At 42.6% G+C, this 25,932-nt stretch overlaps 1 protein-coding gene across 1 annotated transcript in view; it reads right to left on the bottom strand.

Annotated features, from left to right (window-relative positions):
* Positions 1-5,581: 5,581 nt before the first annotated feature.
* vcam1b (vascular cell adhesion molecule 1b) overlaps positions 5,582-25,932 on the bottom strand; it is a gene marked incomplete at its 5' end in the record, with an annotated part of 37,402 nt that continues 17,051 nt past the window's right edge. The window contains 4 exons of the mRNA XM_084311241.1: positions 5,582-5,856; positions 6,273-6,533; positions 15,223-15,501; positions 16,498-16,797. Of these exons, the coding sequence (XP_084167367.1) occupies positions 5,705-5,856; positions 6,273-6,533; positions 15,223-15,501; positions 16,498-16,797 (992 nt within the window). The 3' untranslated portion in view covers positions 5,582-5,704. The remainder of the gene's footprint in view (positions 5,857-6,272; positions 6,534-15,222; positions 15,502-16,497; positions 16,798-25,932) is intronic.

The following is a 25,932-nucleotide window of genomic DNA, read 5'->3' as shown; positions in this document are numbered from 1 at the left end:
TGAGTCCTGAGGCTAGACCAGTTGAGAACCACTGGTTTAGATAAAACCTATGCGATATCAAACACCAAAATAGAATTTAATAATACACAGACACCATTATGTTCAGAGACTGTCTTGGTTCAATACGTGATGTGCATTTCATTGTTTGTGTTTGTGTTGTTGTGCCTCGAACCATGGATTTAGCTACACCGTGGTTGTGGGTACTGGGAATATTTCTAAAGTGTTTTTATATCAGAAGTGCCATTATAATCTATATCTGTGGGAAGGCAAACGTGCCCTTTTCATATAATAAATATGTAATACTATTTTGATACTATATAATATGTAGTAGTAATACTATGTAATACTTATCAAGTTCAAGTCCATCATTCCAGTGATGTGAGAGGCAATATGGGGCTTATCACTTGTCACTATGATGGATTGTAATGTAGTATCAGGGAGGCATATAGCATGCAGCCAAGTTTCAAGTTTTTGTTTTATTTTGTAAGGCACGCGTACATTACAATGAAAAGCTTGGTTATGTATGACCCTCCTGAGATTGTGTTTCATTCTTGTAAAAAGTCTTTGATTATTCTCTAAGTGTTGGCTCTCAAAATTATTATAGGATGTGTTTTGTTTTGCCTTATCTCTCCGCTCTGAGGGGAGGGCAGCTTGGCTGTGCAGCTGTCCCATAAGCAAATTAACAAATAGAGTTCTCCAACCAACATCTATGAGGTCCGTTTGGGCTCAGTTCAAATGAATTACTATGTCATTCAAAATGTTCAACCAGGAACACATCCATGTACTATTGAGATGTAAATCCTGATCTATAGTCATATTCTAAATTGTTAGTGACCTTCTTAACTTTTTAAGTTAATGTGGGAATTGTTTTTATTTCTGGTCCCATTCCCACACTGGCTCATAGCAAAGCAGTTTTAACATAATCCAGTTTTTCCACTCCTAGCGTTTGTTTTGGGAACGCTTCGTTCCAAACGAGTGCTCGGTAACTGAAATGTGTTTCACCATTTACATAAAAAAAAATCCCTGCCGCTGTTCACTCTGATATTTTGTCAATGCAAACAAAACAAAGTTCATGCTGTTTCTCTAGAGCTGCAGGACAACAGCAATGTTTTAGTTTTGTCAATGTGTTTGTTTTTCATTTTAATTTTAGTTATCTTTTGTATAATTTTTTGTAATTGATCTCAGACCCTGATTATCTGATTTCTAGTCCCTTCTAGGGTCTGCAGTGTTATTTGTATAGATGGTATAGATGGATTCATGCTAGCCATTGCAAACTCACCAACTTCACCAGTAGCTGAATCCTAGAAGATTATGTTGTAAGCAAACACACTGGAAATTATATTTTTCGCAAGATACTGCCCTGTTTTTGTGTTAATTTCTGTCTTAGGAGACACCTGGGGGGGGGGGTGTTTTCCACCTTGACCACCCAGAGATCTCTAAGGACACTGAGTTAAGCTAAACACTGCATGTACGCTTTTAGTAAATTGAACATTTGCAAAGAGACACAAACTTCATGATAATCGCTCGTCAAGATGAGATGAGGGTGAAAAAGTGCCTCTCTCCAACAGTGGCATGCCAAACACTCATTTAAAATATTCCACAACAGGAGCAATACATGATACAAAAACAATATAAAAACAGAAAAGTAAATCAATTAAACAATTAAAATCAATCAAAACAACTACAGACTGAGGTGAAATGGTTGGCCATTATAGATTAAAACTGACCAATGGATACTAAACGATTGAGTTTGGTGCTTTGCTAAATATTCCATGTGTCAGGGGCACAGAAGTTAAAAGCAGATTTTCCTAATTCAGTGCAAACTCTGGGGACCTTAAGCGTAAGCGAATATGATAATGTCCAGAGTTCCAGTCCAGTAATGAAGTGATGTATAAGTGAATTCTTACAATGAGTTGTATTTTCCTTGAAACTTAAGCAGCTGCTTCCTCTACTCTTGGATGAGTAGCCTGTGAAAAAAGCTCCTAGAAGAGCTCCTATTAACTCAAACTCCTGGAGGAAGTGAAACTGAAAGTAAAGACTTGTTGTGTACGGAACGACTAGCAAAAATAAAGCCCCTTACTTAAGGATTTCCCCGCGATCACACAGCTTCCTCACGACTCTCCCACAAGAGCATGAAGAAAGTTAAAGTATTTCTTTAGAAATAAATATCTTTAATAATGAACAGGTGCTGTACATATCTACATGTGGTTCACAGAGAAATATCGCCCAAATTACATTCCAACATGACAATAAAGTAATCTGTGATGTGTAAAAAAAGAAAAAAGAAAAGAAATACATAATTTATAAAAGTACAGAATGAGCTTGTTTTTAGCAGTGGAAAGAGACAAGGAAGGACAAGAATTACGTGAACACGTTAACAGACGAATTCAAACAATCCAAAGGTTTTCATACAAATGATGCAATATGAAATCTCATTATCCAAAGACTGTACGTTAACCCTTTCACTGCCGCACTACCAAAACTGTTAACCCTTTCACTGCAACAATACACAGAAGGTTAACCCTTTCACTGCCACACAACAGCCGGTTAACACGACAGAAGGTTAACCCTTTACTATCACACAACCGACGGTGATAGTAAAGGGTTAACCTTCTGTCGTGTGGCAGTGAAAGGGTTAAGAGTAAGCGTGGATTTATGCGTAAAGATGGTAAACGTTGAGTTCTTCAGGCTGTTGTACCACGTTCACACTTTGGATTGACTAGGCAACAGTAAGTTACCTTTCCAAAAACACTTCAATAAAAAACCTTCTTCTTCTTGCGAAGGCTTCAACTTTCACAACAAAAACGTTCAAAATCTATATTAAAATATCAGGCCATTATTCTGTCTTATGTTGTTTTGGTGTCGCCGTGATGTTATGCTAGTCAGCCGGATCACGCTGCAACCGGCAGGTTGAACGCTAGTTTTAAAATCAACTGAACGTGCTACATCTTCAGTAGCACTCGATGGCCAACATCTCGATTCGCCGTGATTTATAATGCCTGACACAATGCAGAGTTCTTTGCGTGGCTCATGGCAGTGTTTTTCAAAATGTGGGTCTTGAAGGAGATTTAAACGTGTCCCCAAATAATTATCTGGAAGCATCATATGAAGCCAGAGCCCTCTCAAGTCCATTGAAAAATAGACGTGCTAAATAAAACAACATTAATTTGTAACGCCATAGAACCTGAGTTGGTTTAGCTCACATAAATGGCACACTATTTCAAACCTTATAATAGTTATTTTCATAATAGTCAGTAACTTAGTTGTCACAGTATCAAAATGTGTCTGTACCACTGTTTTGACATGATTCTTATCATTCTTCTATCAGCTGTTACGCAAACACCCTTCAGAGACCAAATATTTGGCAACAGCAAGCGACCTCTGCTTAAATTCACTGTGTGTTTGCTGCTACTACTGTGTGGGGCACAGACATTCCCCCATGGAATGTACCTAAATGAATAATGCTCTGTTAGAATCATGCTCAAATGTGAAAATACACAATGACGAGAAAGCGATTTTACAGTTGGGTTTCACGTTGACAAGGTGTCGTTAAAGGTGCGGTAAGTGGTATTCTTTTGTTAAATTATGTGTTAAATAGCTCTACATTCTGACAGCCATCACTGATATAGAGTGTTTGGTCAGTAACATGGGTCTCCCAGTCCCTCCGCTCTGCAGTAAACATAAAATACATTTGATAGTATCCCTTCCCACTTTATTCAATCAGGAGAGAGAACCCCAGATATTTTTTACTTATTTCAAGAAATCTTGCCAAGCCAAATTAGCTTACTGCACTGGTGGGATACCAGAAAATGTATTTTCTGTTTACTGCAGAGTGGAGGGACTGGGAGACCCATGTTACTGACCAGACACTCTATATCAGTGATGGCTGTCGGAGTGTAGAGGTATTATTTTAAAGGGCCTGTGTCTTATAAATGGCCTTTTCCAGTGTTTAGCATTGTTTCCTAGCAATGGGGGTTTATATCAATGGGGTCTGTGTCTCTAATTCTCATTTTGGCTCATCAGTCTAGTCTCGAGTTCACGAGATCCTCACTCAACTAAGCCATTCTGATTTTACTGTTTTGCTGACATGAGTAAGGCACTGGTTGTAGTCACCGCCCACAATCAACAATTCGCTCAACAACAGAGCGAGTGGAATTACTTCCTCAAACGGGTTGACGTGCGCGGGTGCCGACAGAGACAGCAGAGAACGAGCGAGCGAGAGAGAGGGAGAGAGAGATAGAGATAGAGAGAGAGAGATAGAGAGGGATAGAGATAGATATAGAGGGAGAGAGAGAGAGGGACACAAGCATTTACACACAACCTCCCGACCGCGCGCGGGAGTGTGTGTAAATGTGTGTGCGCGCGGGGATGGAGCTTCTCCACTCGCATATCACTGTCAAAATAACGTTGCCCACGCTCCCATGCGTGCGCCCGTATTCCGATCCGTGCAATAATATTCACAGGGGTATATATTGTCATTTGAAACAAGTTACCAATGCATTGTCCCGTGGGATTATGCCCCCCCTAAAGTTGCCCAAATAGTGAAAGGAATAGCACATGTAGACCACTTATTCTAACAAACAAAAAAATACCACTTACAGCTCCTTTAATCTGTGCTAATTTACTAGGCTAATATTCTCTCCCTTAATGGGAGGATCAGACAGCAAATAAGCCTTGAGGACGGGTCACTCATCATGTGAAGCAGTGTAAACCAGGTAGCCATTGACTCCTCTGTTAGACTTTCAAAACATAAACAATATGTACATAGCAAACATATCACACACATACTGAGTGTGGCGGGAGGGGCTTCTCTGGCCTAATGGTGCCCACACTCCGCGCTGAACTATGAAAGGTCACATTTCCGTCAGTCATATCTCTCAGCTGTGAGCAATCCGCTTAGAGCTTGTGGCAAGTGGAAAGCTTCTGCTTTCGGGCCACCACTAGTATACACAATACACATGCTTAAAGTAGGGCCCCGCATCAACGACCCCTCTCCAAGGGCCCTCAACCCAGTGTTCACATGTCCTGTGTAGTCTAGAGGTAATCTGTCAAGTCAAGATGTCTAAATACTTGTTTTTTTTTATTTTTCTCTTGGCTTCAACAGGGTTACTTAAGATGGCAGTTTTTTTTGTGTGGCTACTTTAAGCTATGCTTCACGGTTAGACATACAACAACATACAGTAGATTACATTGTTCCTATGAGATCAATACTGTTCATGTATCGATATTACATGATTGAAGGCAAGCGAGTAAACATGGTAAAAATCCAGTTATTTCAAAATAGCACACAACCTAATTAGAAAATGGTCCCAATATAAAACAGATTTTAACACATCTTAATCAATAGGACTACAGCTCATGTTTTTTCCTGCCATAACTGTCCATTTCTTGGTTGTAGCCATTCTGTGATATTTAGTACAATAGCTAACAGGTGTTACATTTCTCGTTGTCGCTATATTAGATTAGGGGGGGCTTTGACTGTTGTGGGGTTCAACTCACAACCGTTCCATAGACTGGGTTGTACTGTAGGTCCCCCAAAAACTATTCTCACTCGGCTGCCCCGACAAGGCTGGGCACGGCCATGTTTCCTCCGTTTGGTTACAGCGGGGGTCGGCCACAGTGTTCATCACATTATATCCACGCGCGTCGGAACGGCGGGAACCTGGATCAGTTTGCCTGACGGGATATCCGAATCCCTGAGCGCTTAGGCCGCGCTCTTTGCCAACTCGTAGAAGCCCCGCTTGCGGGATCTCCTCACGTAGTCCAACACCAGCCCCAGGGTGGCCAAGGTGGCGCAGGTGCACACGACGGGCACGATGATGTCGGTTAACCCGGGCGAAGGGCTTGTGCTTTTCTCTGGAAATAAAAGAGGAGAAAACAAAGAACAATGAGCGCAAAACCTTGACCCCCCCAAAGAAAAGGAAAAGATTTGTGTGTTTCCACAGCCTGCGAGTTCTTCTCGGATTACACTCCGGGTTGTTTTAGGTGGCTCATCTTTTATCTAAACAGTTTACTTATCCTCGAATTCCGTAGTTGTTTGCTTTGAGTGGAGAGAGCCGCTGTACGTCTGTTTGTTACAGAAGAATGCAGATTTCTGAAGCAGCTTGTAATAATAGCACACACACAGCTACACACAATCGGTTGTGTTTTAACACCCCTGCCATGTTTTCACACCCCTGCCATGTTTCCATGACCCCACTCCGAAACGGTGAACACCTCATTCCTCTGGAATGAAAACTCTCCCGTTGACGAGCGACCGTAACGTAACTCACCCATGACGTTGATGGTGAAGACCACGGTCTCGCAGCCCAGGTCGTTGGTGACGTTCACCTGGTACGCGCCCGCGTCGCTGGCCGTGAGGTTGACCAGCTGGAAGGTGCCGTCTGGAGAGTAGAGCTCGGTGCCGTTGCTCAGTTTCTTCAGAACCACGGCCGGCGGGGGGAAGCTGACGGAGCTACAGCACACAGTGATGTTCTGACCCTCCTGTGCGTCCGCTGACGGAAAGACCAGAACCGTCGTGTTCCTTGGAGGTGCTGCAAAAAGGGAAAATGGGAAACAAGATTATATGGTAAATTACTGCATTTATATAGCAGCTTTTATTAAAATGAAGATAACAGTGTATAACATTTTATATATAGTTATCCCCAAGCATACCCCACATTTAGCCTAAAACGCCTGACAATTGCGTACCCCAAAGTAATTTGCGATTTATTATACTTTATACTTATAGCACACAGTTTGTTGCATTAATGTTAAGCCTTAAGGCTGCTTTTCTTTATCATAAATCAATCAATAGAGACCGTATTAGATCTCCAATTATCATATCATGGGGTATCATTGGAAAGCCACACTCATTGGCTACAACCCTGTGCAAAGGTTTCGAGATCGCCAAATGATTGACGGAGCTAGAGCCCCGGAAGTCGGGGGTGGTAATGTGTACTTTTGCGTACTTTGGGGCACGCCTCACATATTGATAAAAGATGCAAAAATCATAAATCATAATTTCTTCATTACAATTTACTCAAGCCTAGTAACAGACACAATATTTCTGACACTGGAAATACATACCCCCAGGTCCCTAGATGTTCCATCCTAGAGGCTAATCTCTCCTGTGACAAAATGGCATCCAATGTAATAAAAAAAGTCAACCAACGAACTCGATTCTTGTACCGGATCTCCTCTCTGGTAAATAAGAATACCCTGAAGACTCTGGCAGGATCACTCATTCAAGGGTACTACGACTATGCTTGCACCTCATGGTACCAAAGCACCTCAAAGGCGCTAAAAACAAAATGACAAACATCTCAAAACAAACTGGTCAGACTACTGCTTGACCTTACTCCTAGAACCCACCTCACCCCTGCCCACTTTGACAACCTAGGATGGCTTAGAGTAGACAACAGAGTACAGCAACTTGCAATGGGCCTGGTCTACAAGATACACTACACGACCAAGGTACCCATGTACATGTCAAAATACTTCCCAAAGGTCAGTGAATACCACGATCACAACACCAGAGGGAGCTCCACAAATCATGTCAAACCCAGATTCGGCTCAAACAAGGGACCAAACACGTTTTGCAATTATGCCACATCAATGTGGAACGCCCTACCCAAAGCTGTAAAGGAATGTGAATCACTACCCACTTTCAAAACCACTCTCAAAGAACACCTACAGGAGACTGCAATTCGAAACTGGCCCCTGTAAATGTCCTAACCCAACCCCCTCCAATGTACAGTAATTTACCTAGTATGGTTGTCAATATTCCAATGTACAGTTTTGCTTGTTTGTACAGTGTTCCCCCCCCCCCCCAACCCCCTCCAATGTACAGTAAATTACCTAGTATGGTTGTCAATATTCCAATGTACAGTTTTGCTTGTACAGTTGTACAGTGTTTCCCCCCCCCCAACCCCTCCTACCCAACCCCCCCCCCAACCCCACCCAACCTCCTCCAATGTACAGTTTTTACGTCAAATGTATATTAACATTTGAAAGGCATACATTGTTGTCATACAGAAGTACAGAATACTTTTATCCAAAATGCTTCTTACTGTTACTGTTAGAGACTGTGCTAGACAGCATAAGCATGGCGCGATGTGAAAGGGGAAGTGAACTCCAGCGTCTCGCCACAGCAGGGCGCAGCGGCAAGCCTGCCGAGTCTGCCGCTGCCGCGGGGGCGATCAGGCGAACCCGGAAACCGAAATCCGACTAAATCCGTTGCGTAAGTGATACACGCCCCCGGCACGCCGTCTGGCCCCACAGTATTGTGGGGGCGTAGCCTCTTGGGGCTTACGGCCATGCCAACCTTGACACGCCCGATCTCGTCAGATCTCGGAAACTAAGCAGGTTCGGCCCTGGTTAGTTCTTGGATGGGGGACCCCCTGGGAATACCAGGTGCAGTAAGCTAGAGTGCTTCAGGGCGGCGTGCCAAAGGGGGGAAGGGCCTACTCTTGATTTAGGCCCTGTCCGATACGCTGGCGATGTGGGGGGTGGTGTCATCAGTGACCATCTGGTGGGGTCCCGATGCTACGGCATCGTTGACCTCACCGGGCCCCCTTTTTCGGCGGGTCCTGGCCCTCAGGTTGTTCCTAGGGCTGGGTCCTCCTCCGTGCTCTGCTGCTACGGCCTTGCCACGGGGTTGGGTTCTTGACCCTCGACCCTGTGATGTTGGGGACTGTGACGGGGTGTTTTGCTTCCCGTCCGTTCCCTGGTGGCATGTGGGATGCGCGCCTGAGTGGTCGCGGGTCCTTCTGTGTGAAGGTAAGTCCCACGGTCTGCTCACCCTGTGTGTTTGAGGTGCTAAACCCTCTTCGCAGAATCGGATCCGATTCCCTCCCGTCCTCCTCTAGGGGGGTCCTGGGGGCTCGGGTCCTCCCCGGTTCTGATGGTTGTGGGGGGCCTCAGCGGGTACATTTGTCGAGCTTCCGCTCTGCTCAGCTCCTGTGTTCCAACAGAGCAGAGCGTAAGCTATACGATAATATAACGTAAGGTTATTCTATAACCCTAGTTATATGAGTATAGCGAGCGCTCTGCTCTGACTCACTGAGGACTCCATGGTCTTCGCCTTCGGTGGTGAAAGACTTGGGAAAGAGCTGATGGTGTGGCCACGACCCCGCTTATGTAGAGGAGCGGATGTGGGTGTGGCCAGGCGGATGGGTGTGTGGAGAAAATTATTCAATATTAGACTGGATAAAGGGATAGTTCCAACAGAGCAGAGCGCTCGCTATACTCATATAACTAGGGTTATAGAATAACCTTACGTTCTCAGTTAAGGCAATTCAAATGTGAGACAAGAAGATGTTCCTGTGTGTCTGCAAAATTGCCATGTACAGATCTTTGTCAATGGCAAAACTGTGCAAATGTTTCTAAGGAAACTGAGGATATAGGGCTACATGGGATGATGACTCAGATGACAGTGGTGAGGATGATTAACGTCAGTGTTGCCTGGGAAGTGTGGTGGTGGATGAGGGGGTTCTGAAAGCTAACATACTTTAAACATCACTATGAACTAGCAGAGCTACATAAACATCACTGTAAATAATAAAACTAGATGGCATACAGTATCTGAATAAAACTAGAATGCTAGTTATGTAAACAAAAACACAGCTAAACTGTCTCTCAGCACAGCATCAAAAAGTGTATCCACATCTTGATTGATTGAAAACTTTATTAACAGATTGCAGAATTAGTACAATACAGTACGGCTCAATACACACAATTGTTAAGGGGATGCAGACCAGAGAAAGACTTTCATCTTGTTTACATCAAGGTCCCCCATTTTCAATTCATCATGACATTTATGACATACACGACATACAGATATAATCATGACATTTATGACACAAATTGATCTCTAAACAATATTTGTATGTCTCCGCAATGGCATGATTCTGGCCTGGTAGGTTAAGCCACCGTTCAACGCAGTTTCTATATCTATCCTACCGTGTCTGTGTAAAATCTTGTACACGTTCTTTCTGAACGGACATGAGATGCATATAACATTGTTTAGAAACCTTTTTGCGAACTTTAGAAGGTGTTTTTGTCCATTTTCGTCTGTAACGTTACTCTGTGGATGTCCTTTGTTGTCGGCTGACGGCCGTATCCTCGCAACAAAGAGAGCTGCTATTGGTCGAGCGCAAGATATGTGACCGAACTCGCACCAATTACGTCAAATAAAACTCTGTGGTGACCAAGTATCCGTTCGCGAGGAAAGATCTAGTCCCGACTTTCAAATTATGATTGCGCAAAATGGGCAGGATTGTAAATCTACACCAATATATCTTTCACCCAGAGTGAAAATTGAGTAGTCCGCCGAGGTGGGAACGGGATGAAACTATACAGCCTTCACCTTACGGCCTATACTGCAGGATTGTGATATCAGTGTGAGAAATATTTTAGTTTGTAAATATTCTTAATACATGAATAATGTTGTTCCAGACCACAAAGTGTTAGTGTTGGGCAATTTACTACACAACAAATCTGTTTTACTTGTTTGTCTGATGCCACCTTTAGCCATGTTAGAAATATATCATAGAACCCTTTGGGTTGTGCACACTTGCACACTGTCTATAATGGTAATAGGAATCGAATTTAGAATAGCATACGAGTGCTGTACGCTGTACTTTCATGTACAGTATTTGTTTAGCGTGTGAACATTGTCGCCACCTGCGGTTCATTGGTAAATGACTGGTACTGAAGTGTGCGCACCACGTCAAATAACCACTCGTGCCTGCATACATTCTTCATACTTTCAAACTCAAGTGTCGATCCATGGGCATTGTTCGACAATGGTGTCATGTTCTATTTTTGTGCAGAGCAAAATATGTCATAGGTCATGTTTCTAGACCAGGGGTCTCAAACTCAATGTACCTGGGGGCCGCTGGAGGTAGAGTCTGGGTGAGGCTGGGCCGCATCAAATATTCCACAAAAAAAGGGTTTCAAGTATTCCAAAAAAAAGTACAACTAATCCAATCTTCTCAATCTTTAGCAATAACATTTCAGAACATGAACAGTTCTTCAGAACATGAACGGTTCTTCAGAACATAGGCTTCTCTTACCTACTCCTTGCTGCCAGAGACTTGGCAGCGCTTCCTCTTGTGTCTTCCCCCCTTGTGTGTCCTCTCAGGTTTGTCAGGCGCAATACATCTTCAACAAACAACCCCTTTGCCTCATCATAAAACCTCAGCATTCTCAGTGGTGTCAGTGGACTCATCCACAGCTATGGAAATACACTGTGCATGTTTTTTTTTTATTCAAATCACCAGCCAGTATTTCAGTTATTCTGGTTGCTGTGCTATCTGAGGGGGATTTGCTTTTCTTTGCCTTCAAACATGGTCTCCATCACTTCAGTCATACATTATTTTATTATGTATGCATCAGAGAATGGCTTCTTGTGTTTAGCCAACACCCATGCCACTGAGTGAGGACTCGGTTGCTTTTTCTTGTTGTGACATAGATTTAACAATAATTCAGCAGCTTGATATGATGATTTCATTCCATTTATTTTTGTGATTCTTAGCACTGAATTTTGAGGAAAAGTTGCATCAAAATATTTGCATCTGTGTTTTGTTTCGTAGTGGCGTTTCAAATATGCCACTCTTCACAAGAGCTACCGTTTCTTGGCATAATTAGGCACATTGGTTTGGTGCTGGGAGGATGCACGCATATATTTCAGTCCATTCACCTTTGAATTGCAGTGATTTTCACTGTCGACTTTTCTTTTACTGGCCATCTTTGAACATGCCACATGTTTCTACTAACTGCCTGCTGGCGAAACTATGCTACTAGCCACAGTACCTGCAGATTAGACTACCTGTAGATGTGCTGTCAACTCTTGCTCTGACTCTGACCCGTTGAAAGAGACAACACACATTCCGTGAAGACCCGCCCTACTCTGCCTCTGATTCGCAGACTGTGGGTGGGGGGAAAAAAACGCTGACGGGACGCTGAATGTGATTGGACCAGAGTAGACAGACACAGACAGTGGAGCAGTGCAGCCGGACAGGTAGAGCACTGCTTGCAGAAGAGATAGCGGAGAATTTCGAGGATGCCTGCCATACGCACTGTGACAGGATATATTTTCCTTCCACTTGGTACAGTATCACTCCGGGATCACGTTTCAACCAAGTCACTACCGTAACGTTGCTGTCATGAGCCTGCGCTATGGTAGCCTACAAGTGATCAAATAAATAAAACATCCAACTTGCGCAACAACGTGGCAAAAAGTTGAGACCCCTGTTCTAGACAGAGACGCTGCATGTCACATGATGATGAAACCAACAAGCAAACAGAAAGGAATGAGAAGAGTCTACACTGAGAAGAGCTGGTCAGACTAGAGGAGGTGGCACAGAAGGGGATGAGAAGGAAGCTGGCTGCTATCCTGGAGAATCCCTCCCACCCCCTCTGTGACAAGCTAGTCAAGATGAGAAGCACGTTCAGTCACAGACTCATACCCCCCCCCCCCCCCCCCCCTCCCAACTAACCGCCTCGGCCAGTCCTTCATACCAGCGGCCATCAGGCTCCACAACAGTGGGCAGGGACTGCTGCCAGACATCCAACTACAACTACTAGGAACCTAAAAGGACAATAATACTACATTATGCATACTGCACCTTATGTGAATATTGAATACTTCAGTTAGTTAGTTAGTTAGTTAGTTAATTATATTGATTTGTTATATTGTTTACACTGCTTGTTTTTACTACCTGTACCTCCCCTCCCCTGTGCTGCTATGATGCCTGAATTTCCCCAAGGGGATCAATAAAGGAATATCTTATCTTATCTTACACTGGAGAGGAGGAGTCTACACTGGAGAGGAGGGTCTACACTGGAGAGGAGAGTCTACACTGGAGAGGAGGAGAGTCTACACTGGAGAGAAGGAGAGTCTACACTGGAGAGGAGGGTCTACACTGGAGAGGAGAGTCTACACTGGAGAGGAGGAGAGTCTACACTGGAGAGAAGGAGAGTCTACACTGGAGAGGAGAGTCTACACTGGAGAGGAGAGTCTACACTGGAGAGGAGAAGCGACTGATTCAAGATTCAAGAGGTTTATTCATCACATATATACACAAGACATAGTGAAATGAAGGTGGCCATGCCCGCTTCGATTGTGCAAAAAAATAAAAATAATAATAGAATAAAATAGAATAGATAATAAAATAGACATGATAAAAGTACTAAGATAAAATACAATACAATGCTAAGCTTAGGTAATGAGTCCTATGTACACTAGCTACTATACAATATACCGTTTTTAAAGTGACCTTTTCTTATGTGTTTAAAGTTACCTGTGGTGTGTTTGTGTGTGAGAGAGTGCAGCATGTGTGGTGTGTGTGTGTGTGTGTGTGTGTGTGTGTGTGTGTCAGGGTTTCCGTTGTCCGGTAATTACCGGTTTTTGACCGGCAAAATCTGTTGAAGTCCGACATATTTAAATCTCTCCGGTCATAATGTCAGGTGAAAATAATTCCCTCTAAGCACAATTTGAATTGTATTAAAATAGTTACATTTGTTTCATTGTTGCTTCACCAAGCAGGTCTAATAATGACAACGATGTGGGTTCTATTATGATATGTGTGTAGTGTTCTGATAACGACTATTGGTGAAGCGATGTCGAGATTCATTTGGTTTGGCAGCAGGAGCTAGATTTGCGAGAAGCATGCAACTGCAGAGCCGCAGAGCTGACAGTTGTGCGCGCACAGTGCAATACTCCAATTCAGCCATTGGCAATTCAGCTGTTTGGTGGGTGGCGCTGCTGAGCGGTCCCCAGACGGGTCTGAGAGCGCCGCTGGCTCTGCGGCTCTGCAGTTGCATACTATTGGGATGTTCTTCGTTGGGACTGGGAGGCGGAGATATAATAGTCATCACGCAACGTTTATATTTCACGATAATGTTGCCGTCTCTCCCTGCCAAATTTCTCAGTTATTCGCTTGATATAATTAATACAAATGTCCAATATAACGGAATTCGTTAGCTCATAAAAATGTGATTATAACACACTGCTGTTTATTAATGTCGGGCCGACTGCCCACAGACACCTATTTGATTTAAAGTCAGCAGCAGCACGGAGTCTCAGGACTTATTTTATTTGGAATAAAGACTGTATACGCAAAAGTAGCCTAGTTTTAAGTTAAAATATTATAAATCTACATGCCTTGAGGATGTCATTCTTTATATAGCCTGCCAATTGTTTTTAAGCTCAATAAACTCTGACCGGAATTGATCCCATTTGTCCGGTAGATTGAAATCTTGCAGGACACGGAGACCGGCAACAATTCTTTCGAACAGAAACCCTGGTGTGTGTGTGTGTGTGTGTTCATGTGTGCTTGTGTGTGGAGAGATCAGTGTTCAATGTTCTGATGGCCTGGGGGAAGAAGCTGAGACTGCATGCGGTCCGTGGGTGGAAGAGTGATGACTTCACTGAAGGACTTTAAAATAAAGTGTCAACGAAGGGTAACTCAGGACAGTCTCTGAGGAAGCCGGGGTTTGTGCTTTACAAGGTGGAAGTTGTTCTTGGCGTACGAAACCTCACATCTCCAGTGAGTCGACTTACACAGGAAGTGTGAACCCCCCCCCCCCCCCCATCTCAGTCCATTTAACTGTTTCAGGTGTAAAATCACACGTGAGACTAGAATTTTGAGGACTGAACATTCTAATGACGATGGAAAGTTATGGAATCCTACAATTCCCAGATACTGTAGGTTCCTGAGAGAACATTCCATCTGGAAAGGTTTAATAGGCACTTTTCACGGCAGCCATTTTGACATGTATGGGTAAACACAGGTGTAATTAATAACATTAATTATGGTCCAGTTATATATATACCGTATATATTTCCACATCTGTCTGTACATACCTGTATATAATCCTTTTTACATATCCCTTACCTACTCTTACTAGTTACGCTGCTGGCCAGTATGACTTACACCATAGTGTCTTTACACCTGTATCACTGTACATATTAATACTACAAGTCTGTACATACATCTGATTAGTACTAATTTATACCCAGTTTAATCACCTGTACATTGTATATTACTATTGCACTTTACTGTTACATGGTTGTGAATGGCTGTGACACACCTAAATGGAACAGGACCATAATGTTATTAATTACACCTGTGTTTACCCTGCGATGACATGTCATAATGGCCGCTGTGGAAAGGGTCTATTGGACATCACACAGTCCTCCTCTCACGACAGCGGAGATAATGCAGCAATTCTCACCTTTGATGACCACCTGTGTTTTGGCCCGCTGAGTGCCATGCTGGTTGGATGCCTCACACTCATAGACGCCAGAGTCTTCCAGACCGGCAGAGGGCAGGATGAAGGAGAGAGAGGAAGAGTTGTTGCTGGACATGAGCTCAGTCTCCTGCTCCTTGCTGACCCTCCTCAGGACCATCCTCCCCACCGGAGCTCCATCTGAGATGCAGGAGACCGTCACGCTCTCCCCTTCCTTCACCTCCCCGCTGGGGCTCACCGACATGGAAGTTCCCCTCGGCGCGTCTGGAAGGTACAAGCACATCATGTCTGATTTAGACCTTTTCTGAATAGAGGATTTGTTTTGGTGGCATTTCTGCTTTATTAGATGGCATAGTATACATTTGCAGGGGTGGAAAGTAAGAAACGTTTACTGTACTACACTGTTCTACTACACACTACTGTTTTACTAAACTGTTTTACTATACACTACTGTTTTACTAAACTGTTTTACTATACTGTTTTACTATACACTACTGTTTTAACAAACTGCTTTACTATACAGCATTGTTATACTAAACTGCTTTACTATACAGTGCTGTTTTACCATACTTTTTTTACAATACACTACTATTTGACTAAGCTGTTTTACTATACAGCATTTTTTTTACCATACTGTTTTAACAAACTGATTTACTATACAGCATTGTTTTACTAAACTGCTTTACTATACAGTGCTGTTTTACAATACTTTTTTTTACTATACACTACTATTTGACTAAGCTGTTTTACTATACAGCATTTAGTTTTTACCATACTGTTTTACCATACTATTTTACTATACACTACTATTTTACTAAACTGTTTTACTATACAGTGCTGTTTTACCATACTATTTTACTATACTGTACTGTATTGATGTACTATACTGTACTGCACTGTTTTACTATACTGTACGACTATACTGTACTATACTGTACAACTATACTGTACTGTTTTACTATACTGTTTTACTATACTATAATACACAGTTACTGTACTTTTAATAAAAGGGTTTTGCATACAAGACATGCAGTCAATTCATAAAAGCATGTACCTTTTCAATTTAAACCAGCCAACTCAGAAAGGCTACCATAACTGGATCTCCATGCCTTTTTAGCTCAAGTAAAAAAGGTGAATGTAAAAATGGAACACTTCTTCATGCCACACTTTGGGGATAAGATGTTGACTATTCCTCAAAGCAGTAAGGTTTGACCAGGGTCTCAACAGGGTTACAGGGATGACTTCGTGGTACGAACTCACAGTGGATCTGCAGCGTGGCGCGGGCCTCCCTTGGATGCTCAGCCATGTCCAGAGTGGCTCTGCAGGTGAACAGCAGCTCGCCCTCATCCTCTGGGCCCAGCCGGTAGGGCAGGACAGACGTGACGTTCACCAGATGGCTGGAGGATGGTCCCGTCTCCGACCGGCGCTCTATGTGTTCGCCCAGCCACTCAATGGTCAGGAGATTGGCGGGGTAGACGTCCGGGACGGTGCAGACCAGCATGGCCTCCTCGCCCTCTAGGAAAGAACCTCTGTTCTCAATGAGCGGGTCTGAGGGGAACGCTGAGAACGGGGAAACAACAAAAGATAATGAAGAAGATGAGTTTTTTTTCTTTTTAAATATATATATCCTATATTGTGGTCGAAAATATTATCATGTTCATAAGCTCTGTTTAAATACATATTCTCTGTACAGCCTTGACTAGTTAATATAGTTAACTAGTATACAGCTCAGACACTAGGGCGACAGTCTGACAGTGTTCCTCTTGAGCTGCAACGTCCCTCATATGGGACGTTTTTCGGACTTTTTGCAACCGGCACTTTGGCGACCCCTAGTAGCTCGGGTGTGCATATTTTGTAATACAATATACAATATATATCGAATTGAAGGCTTATTTGTTGCCTGTGGATAGCCCTTTCAGGTGACAAAATCCATTGAGCGGTTCTTGAGTTACATGCCGGTATTTGAGGCTTGTGCAAAGTACACGGTATTGCACAAAATACCACTCCCGACTCAGGCTGCAGTAGTTCCGTCAATCTAGATCCGATCTCAAAAATTATTGTGGATCGTTGTAGCCAATGAGTGTGGCTTTCCAATGATACCCAAGAACAAAGCGGGGCTTGCAACTCACTTGTAGTTCCAAGGTGATTTTAATAAACAAAAAAGGCAGTAGATGCAAAACGTTTCGACCTTCCTCAAGCTTGAGGAAGACCGGTAAGGTCGAAACGTTTTGCATCTACTGCCTTTTTTGTTTATTAAAATCACCTTGGAACTCCAAGTGAGTTGCGAGCCCCGCTTTGTTCTTATGTATTACTGTTTTTACAGTTTGGCTCAGCACCAACAAACGGAGGATGTGCGTTATTTATTTTTTCTGAATTTCCAATGATACCCCACATGGGGATCTAAATAAAAAAAAATTAAAAACACGAAAAGATACGAAAACAGGAAGAGCAAAACAGCCGAATGAATTGAAGAAAACTGAGTTTTTCTTTGTACACAGTTTACCCAAAATCACTCCTAATCACTCATTTCTGAATGGATCTTTATGAAATTTGGACATGTACTACATAAGGCTTCAGGCTATGGCCCCATTTGTAAGCCATACCACCTTCTGGGGAAATACTACCTCTGGACTACTAACTACTACAGAAAACTTTTACAACTCAAGTTCAGACCTATGTTACTCTATTACGTTAGCACTAAAAGTGAATTTTTTCTGAAATTCAGAATGTCATCTTTCAAAAGAGTCCTTCTTCAGTGGTATGGCTAGCCATACCACTGAAGAAGGACATTGTCCGAAACATGTCTGCTTTTGATACAGGCTGCCATTAAAAAACATTGAACCTGTGAGTGCTGGTCCGGCTACCCTGCTTTGATATACTGAACTTTATGGGATTACAGCACCCAGTGTGAGAACTTGTGAGCGCGGTCTAACTTGACTATATCTTTCAAAAAAGACCAGGCTCATGCATGTGCTATAAGTATAAAGTATGGTGTTTTGGTTTGCAAAAAAAGTATGCAGTCCTCAAAAACGAAAACGAAAATGGCCAGGAGACTCATTGCAGGTTAACAACAACGGCCAAGGCCCAAGACAGCTTGACTTAGATATGACATGTCCAAGTAAATCACATCTTGTTATATTTCTCGTTGTCTTCATATCAGTCTTGTGTGAGACACGATAAACCCCCTAAACCCATCTTTGTTTTCATTTTCTCATCTTTGTTTTCATTTGTCATTCCCAGCTGGTACTTAATTGTAAGTCTGACCAGAGCTGGTCAGACGCTTGTGTGTTCACTTGTCTCTGATTGTAAACTGAAGATGTCTTTTCTGTGGCCACAGAAACAGAAATAAACTATGTTCTATTTTTATATATAATTTGACTCATCTGGATTTCTACAGTTCACTGTCTTGACCCATTTAAAATAATCCACAACAATATATTTTGAGAATTCAATTTGGGAATATTTTTGTAATTTGATTGTAATTCAGAAAGATTGTTTAATAGCATGTCAAATATTAATAGTTATTATTAACACAATGGCGGCCAAGGACATATATATCCGTGTTTCGAATCCAACGGTTGTGGACCGACCACGGACATGTCCGTGGGAAGGTTGTTTTGGCTTTTATTCCATTTTAATAACCTATTTAAAGTCGCCGAGCGGCACTGCAGACGTACCCTACTCTTTGAATTTGAAAAAGTGCATTACCGGCCAGATCCTCTTAGGGGCGCTATCTCGATAATGCAGTGTGCAGAACGGTGCATTTTATTTTTTTTACTTTCAATGGAGTTTCCAGTTAGCTGGATCCTATATGTGCAGCCTGTAGCTTGGAATACCTTTTGGATCGCGGATTTCACTATGCAGTAAAGGAATATATCATCAGCCAATGGACATATCGATCTACCAGATGGCGATCGATAACTGGGAAATGGTCTGGAGGATCCAACCGGCTCACGGTAAGATCTTTTTCACGTAAATTACACGCTGATCAGGCCTTGTTATCATACTCAACCAGCCGATCAATGAATGTGGCTACTGAGGCGAACACGGTTATTGGTAATCAATAGGGATGCTCGATATTGGCCCCCCCCCCCCAAATAATTGAATAATTTCAGGTAATTAACATTACATATCTCTTGTTGTGGAATTAACACAACATTATGCATACTTTTGACAATAAATAAAATCAGAATTTGTTCTTACTTGCTTGCCTGGATAAATAAAGGTTATAGAAATGTATATTTTCCGATATCACATTTTAATGCCGATAACGGCCGATAATATCGGTAGGCCGATAATATCGGACATCCCTAGTAATCAATAATCAGAAATGACGTCGTCGTCCCCCCCCCCCCCCCCCCCCTTTCATGCATTCATGGTTGAGGATCGTACGGATCATATGCACTTTGAGTTTTAACTGTAGCTTCTGTATAACCGAAATGCCATTGGATATAACGTTAGTAGCTATTAGCCCTTTATCCAGCCTTCCAGGAAATATCCTAGCCGGAATCCCTTATAACGCATATATTCAAGACGCTATAAAATGAGAACGTATTGATGAAAAAAGTATTTCTTTAAGCCATTTTGAAGGGACGGTTTATGGTCTCAATTGACAATGAGAATGGACAGATAGCAATACTATAAAGTATAGATTTAGCTCTACAAACAGCCTCACGAACTATGCAAGTCTGTTTTGATATGCTGGCCGTCTAGAGTGATATTAGACGCATCCAAGTGGCCGGGAAAGTGTTAATAATAATACTATTATTGTTATTGTTGTTATTATTATTATTAATAATATTATCGTTGATAATAAAATTATTGTTATTATTGTTATATAATCCCCAATCTCTAAACTACATGGTGGACACTTTCCCTAAAGGTAGTTAGATAACTGACGTGTTTGGCTTGTGAAAGAAGGGCTGTAGAGTAGAACCATGTGAGGCTCATCATATGGAAGGTGTCATGTTTCCCACTTGTGAAACAACCCTGCGGGTCACTGATATATAAGGGGGGAGGGGGTTATGCTGCGTCATAAACCTACAAAACATTCACTCCTCTCAACAGAATGTTGACTTTCTGTTTCAACTTACAGGAAGTCTAATCACTTTAATGACCGAATGACTAGCCTAATTTCCTTTGTCACCCCCCCACCCGGAAGGAATGGACTGTACCTGGCAGTGGGCCTGTGCTTAGCGTGGGACTGGGAACACTGTCTCCCAATGAACTGTTTATTTTCATGGCAGAACAGGGGGGGGGGGGTGACTTGGTCCGTCTATCATTTCCTGAACTCTCTCTCAATCAGGGGAAGTTACCCCTGTTTACAAAGAAAATATAATGACTCATACGGTATGGAATGTAAACTACCGTACATACCAGTAAACACGGTTTTCACTTGTTTTACTTTTACTTGACTCTATGTTGTTTACACAAACCTGCAACTGTCACCCAGCCTGTAATTTGTCTGTTCTGCTTCATGTATTATTTACATACCTTGACATTTCTTATTTTATTTGGTTTACCTCTGTGATGTGTGTATCATCTGTCTCTTAACACATTCGGGACGGGCCACGGATAAATCCGTGGTTCGAATCCACCGCTAGAGGGCCATCCACGGATATCTCCGTGGGAAGGTTGTTTTGGCTTTTATTCCATTTTAATAACCTATTCAAGGTCGCCGAGCTGCACTGCAGATGTACCCTACTCTTTGAATTAGAAAAAGTGTATTACCGGCCAGATCCTCTTAGGGGCGCTGTCTAGATAATGCAGTGTGCCCTGTGGCAGAACGGTGCATTATTTTTTTTTTTACTTTCAATGGAGTTTCCAGTTAGCTGGATTCTGGATGTGCAGCCTGTAGCTTGGAATATGTTTTGGATCGCGGATTTCAGTGTGCAGTAAAGGAATTTATCATCAGCCAATGGACGTATCGATCTACCAGATGGCAATCGATAACTGGGAAATGGTCTGGGGGATCCAACCGGCTCATGGTAAGATCTTTTTCACGTAAATTACACGCTGATCAGGCCTTGCTTTGATACTCAACCAGCCGATCAATGAATGTGGCTACTGAGGCGAACACGGTTATTGGTAATCAATAATCAGAAACGACGTCCCCCCCCCCCCCCCCCCCTTTCATGCATTCATGCTTGAGGATCGTACCGATCATATGCACTTTGAGTTTTAACTGTAGCTTCTGTATAACCGAAATGCCATTGGATATAACGTTAGTAGCTATTAGCCCTTTATCTCGCCTTCCAGGAAATATACTAGACCAAACCCCTTATAACGCTTATATTCAAGACGTTATAAAATGAGAACGTATTGATGAAAAAATTATTTCTTTAAGCCATTTTGAAGGGACGGTTTATGGTCTCAATTGACAATGAGAATGGACAGATAGCAATACTATAAAGTATAGATTTAGCTCTACAAACAGCCCCACGGACTGTGCAAGTCTGTTTACATATGCTGGCCGTCTACAGTGATTTTAGACGGATCCAAATGGCCGTCAATGTGTTAAAGGTCCCATGCATTATAAATGGCCTTTTCCAGTGTTTAGCATTGTTTCCTAGCAATGGGGGATTATATCAATGTGGTCTGTGTCTCTAATTATCATATTGACTCATCAGTCTAGTCTCGAGTTCACGAGATCTTCCCTCACTCAACTAAGCCATTCTGATTTGACTGTTTTGCTGATGTGAATACTACTGGTTGTAGTCACCGCCCACAATTCGCTCAACAACAGAGCAGCGAAATTACTTCCTCAAACAGAGGTTGCGACAGACAGCAGAGAACAAGCGAGCGAGAGAGGGAGAGAGAGAGAGGGAGAGAGAGAGAGAGGGAGAGAGAGAGAGGGAGAGAGAGAGAGAGGGACCGCGGTGCAGGAGTGTGTGTAAATGTGTGTGCGCCGCGGGGATGGGTCTTCTCCCCGCAGTCGGGAGCACTGCATATCACTGTCAAAATATCTTTGTGCACGCTCCCACGCACACGCCCGTATTCCGATCCGTGCAATAATATTCACAGAAGTATATATTGTCATTTGAAACAAGTTACCAATGCATTGTCCCATGGGATTATGCCCCCCCGCGGCTAAATTAATTAGTATCCCCATCAATCTCTCTATTTCTCTCTCTGTCTGCCAGTCGCAGACTGTGTGGGTGACTGTCACTCAAAGCGCTTATGGGCGGAGCCCAGCACAAACAGCATGAAATCCTGAGGTCGAAATGTTTTGCTTGAGTACTTGATTAAAAATATAAAACAATGAATTTTTTAAAAAGAAACTTTACAGATGTGTTCCATAGACTCACAGGAATTGTGTAAAGTTGCCCAAATAGTGCAAGGAATAGCAATGCATGGGACCTTTAAATTTAATTAAATTAAATTTCATTTAATTTGATTAAATGTTTTATTTAATTTAATTTTCGTCCCCTTTCCCTGTCACATTTCAAGATGCCATTTTTTCCTCTTCTGTCTCTTTTTAATTTAATTTGATTTAATTTAATTTCATTCAATTTAATTTAATTTCATTCAATCTCATTTAATTATATACAATTTTATTTAATGTTTTATTTAATATATTTTTTGTCCCCTTTCCCTGTCACCCTTCAAGATGCCCTTTTGTCCTCTCACCAGGCCATAATTTTAAGTAAGAATTTGTTCTTAATTGACCTGCCTGGTTAAATAAAGAAAAAATTTAATTGAATTCCATTTTAAGGAACGTTGTATTTTTCAAATGTTTCTACATTTTCAAATTGACTTACTTTTTACTCCATTTATCTGAACCCTGCAGTTACTAGTTCCTTTGAATGATGAATGATGTTGAAAAGAAAACACCTGATTGGTTGGGAGAAATAATGACCTTTCAAACAGGAAGTAAAGACCAACCACTTCAACCTGACCTTTAGAGACCAACCACTTCAACCTGACCTTTAGAGACGACCACTTCAACCTGACCTTTAGAGACCGACCACTTCAACCTGACCTTTAGAGACCGACCACTTCAACCTGACCTTTAGAGACCGACCACTTCAACCTGACCTTTAGAGACCAACCACTTCAACCTGACCTTTAGAGGCCAACCACTTCAACCTGACCTTTAGAGACCGACCACTTCAACCTGACCTTTAGAGACCGACCACTTCAACCTGACCTTTAGAGACCGACCACTTCAACCTGACCTTTAGAGACCGACCACTTCAACCTGACCTTTAGAGACCGACCACTTCAACCTGACCTTTAGAGACCGACCACTTCAACCTGACCTTTAGAGACCGACCACTTCAACCTGACCTTTAGAGGCCGACCACTTCAACCTGACCTTTAGAGACCGACCACTTCAACCTGACCTTTAGAGACCGACCACTTCAACCTGACCTTTAGAGACCGACCACTTCAACCTGACCTTTAGAGACCAACCACTTCAACCTGACCTTTAAAGGCCAACCACTTCAACCTGACCTTTAGAGGTTGACGCATCTGCGTTAAAATGCGAGAACGTCATTTAATTGTATACTTTTACTTTTGATATTTTAGGTACATTCAATATCAAATATTTTCACAGTATAATATTTAATGGGGTAAGTTAGGGCTAGATCCACAAAGAATGGATTGCACGGTGCTAATTGCACCCTTACTTACAATTCATTATGAATTGTTTACCTTCTTTGCAGGGCTATAACTTTTTAAATATTATAGCTACAGTATATCGACATTACTATGGCCCATTCAACATGTCATATATACCGTCGTGAATATAAGTATGTTTTTAAGGTTTTCTGCAGTAATTCCTAAAACGTGAGTTATAGGCCCCGACGCATATGATAGATTATCGATTGGCATTTCTTTCCTATACACGCTATATTAAAGAATTCAAATGTATATGATCGGTATTCATTATGCTTCATCATGCGTGAAGGAAAGGGGGGGGGGGTCGTTTATAATTCCTTGATCGTCAGTGATGGCTTTATTTAGTATGGGTTGATATGTTGATCAGACTGATGGCAAACAAAGAAATGGACAATCAAGCTGAAAATAACGTTAGATTCCTCTTACCATTCGCCGATGAGACTGGAGGAAAAATATTCCAATTATTTGACGTCGATCTGCTAGATCCATTTCCCGTTTGTATGACGCAATAAACGCTGAAGTCATATTGATTATTGCGTTTCGAAAGCGATCCCAATGCACTCGATTGTGTATCTAGACTCACGTTACAATATATCTCTGGCGGAGGAATTTCCCTGATGCACCGAGCGCCACTTCCGGTTTGGCGTGGAGTGTAACGCCCGAAATCCACCAGGCGGCGGTATTGAGGCGTTGCAATATCAGAACAGGGTCCAGCTGCGTCCCGGAGGCGTGAATACTTTCCCTAAGGGGGTTGCACTTCCGTGTTCGGTTTGCGCGGCCTGATTGGCCACTGACGTTTCTCTCAGCGCCCAATCGCGTTACTCCTAACAATCGCGCCTAGCTTTCAGTTCCACAGCCCAAGTCCTTCAGTTCCACAGCCCAAGTCCTTCAGTTCCACAGCCCAAGTCCTTCAGTTCCACAGCCCAAGTCCTTCAGTTCCACAGCCCAAGTCCTTCAGTTCCACAGCCCAAGTCCGACATCACATCAATATAAATAACGTATTGTTTTCATCTCTCTATATTAACGTAACTAGCTATTCATATCAATCGACATCACATCAATATAAATAACGTATTGTTTTCATCTCTCTATATTAACGTAACTAGCTATTCATATCAATCGACATCACATCAATATAAATAACGTATTGTTTTCATCTCTCTATATTAACGTGCATCAACACAACATAAATGTTCAAAACACTACTTCATTATTGCTTATCTCTGCAAACACGACTTCATTATTGCTTATCTCTGCTCTGTTCAAAACACGACTTCATTATTGCTTATCTCTGCTCTGTTTACGTTGGGTGGACGAGCAGTGAGTTTTAATATTGAGGTAATATGCTCTTGCGTGTGACGCGACTTTGGGCTTCATTATTCAGCCACAGGCAGGAGTTTTTAGATCACAGGCTGGTCATGCATAATCTCGCCCACCAGACTCTTCTACCAAATTTACTAGGTCACGCAATTGGGCGCTGAGAGAAACGTCAGTGGCCAATCAGGCCGCGCAAGCCGAACACGGAAGTGCAACCCCCTTAGGGCCCGCGTCCACCTGGCGCATATTTCTAGCTGAAACATGCTGGCAGTGCGCCCGGTAGAATGGGGCGGGGCGCATGCGGTGAGAAAAAGTTCAGAACGTTTCAACTCTCTAGGCTGTATGCGGCCGCATAGAAAAGCTGAAAGGCGGTAAAAAAAAAAGCCGACCGCAGCGCACTAACTATACGCTCCTATACGCATACGCTCCCTCCCCATTGGAATACATTGAAAAAAGTATATAAATGTGAGGCAGGTGGACGCGAGCCCTTAGGGAAAGTATTCACGCGTCCCGGAGGGAGGCTGAATGAATTATGAATGCCATGGCGGAAAAATTAAATATTGATCCCAAAAACGAGTACCCTCGTTGTTGGCGCACAACGCATGGCGGGCAATAACGAGTATACTTGTTGTTGGCGTCCAAAGTGTTAACAATTGTGTGTGTGTGTGTGTGTGTGTGTGTGTGTGTGTGTGTGTGTGTGTGTGTGTGCGCGCGTTAGGGATGTGCATCTCCTCACTGAGGCCGATGCGATGC

The sequence above is a fragment of the Notolepis coatsorum genome (genome assembly GCF_963971535.1).
Source record: "Notolepis coatsorum genome assembly, chromosome: 3".
Lineage (NCBI taxonomy): Eukaryota > Metazoa > Chordata > Actinopteri > Aulopiformes > Paralepididae > Notolepis > Notolepis coatsorum.
The sequence above is the reverse complement of the archived record's forward strand: the minus strand, read 5'-3'. Positions and strand labels throughout refer to the sequence as shown.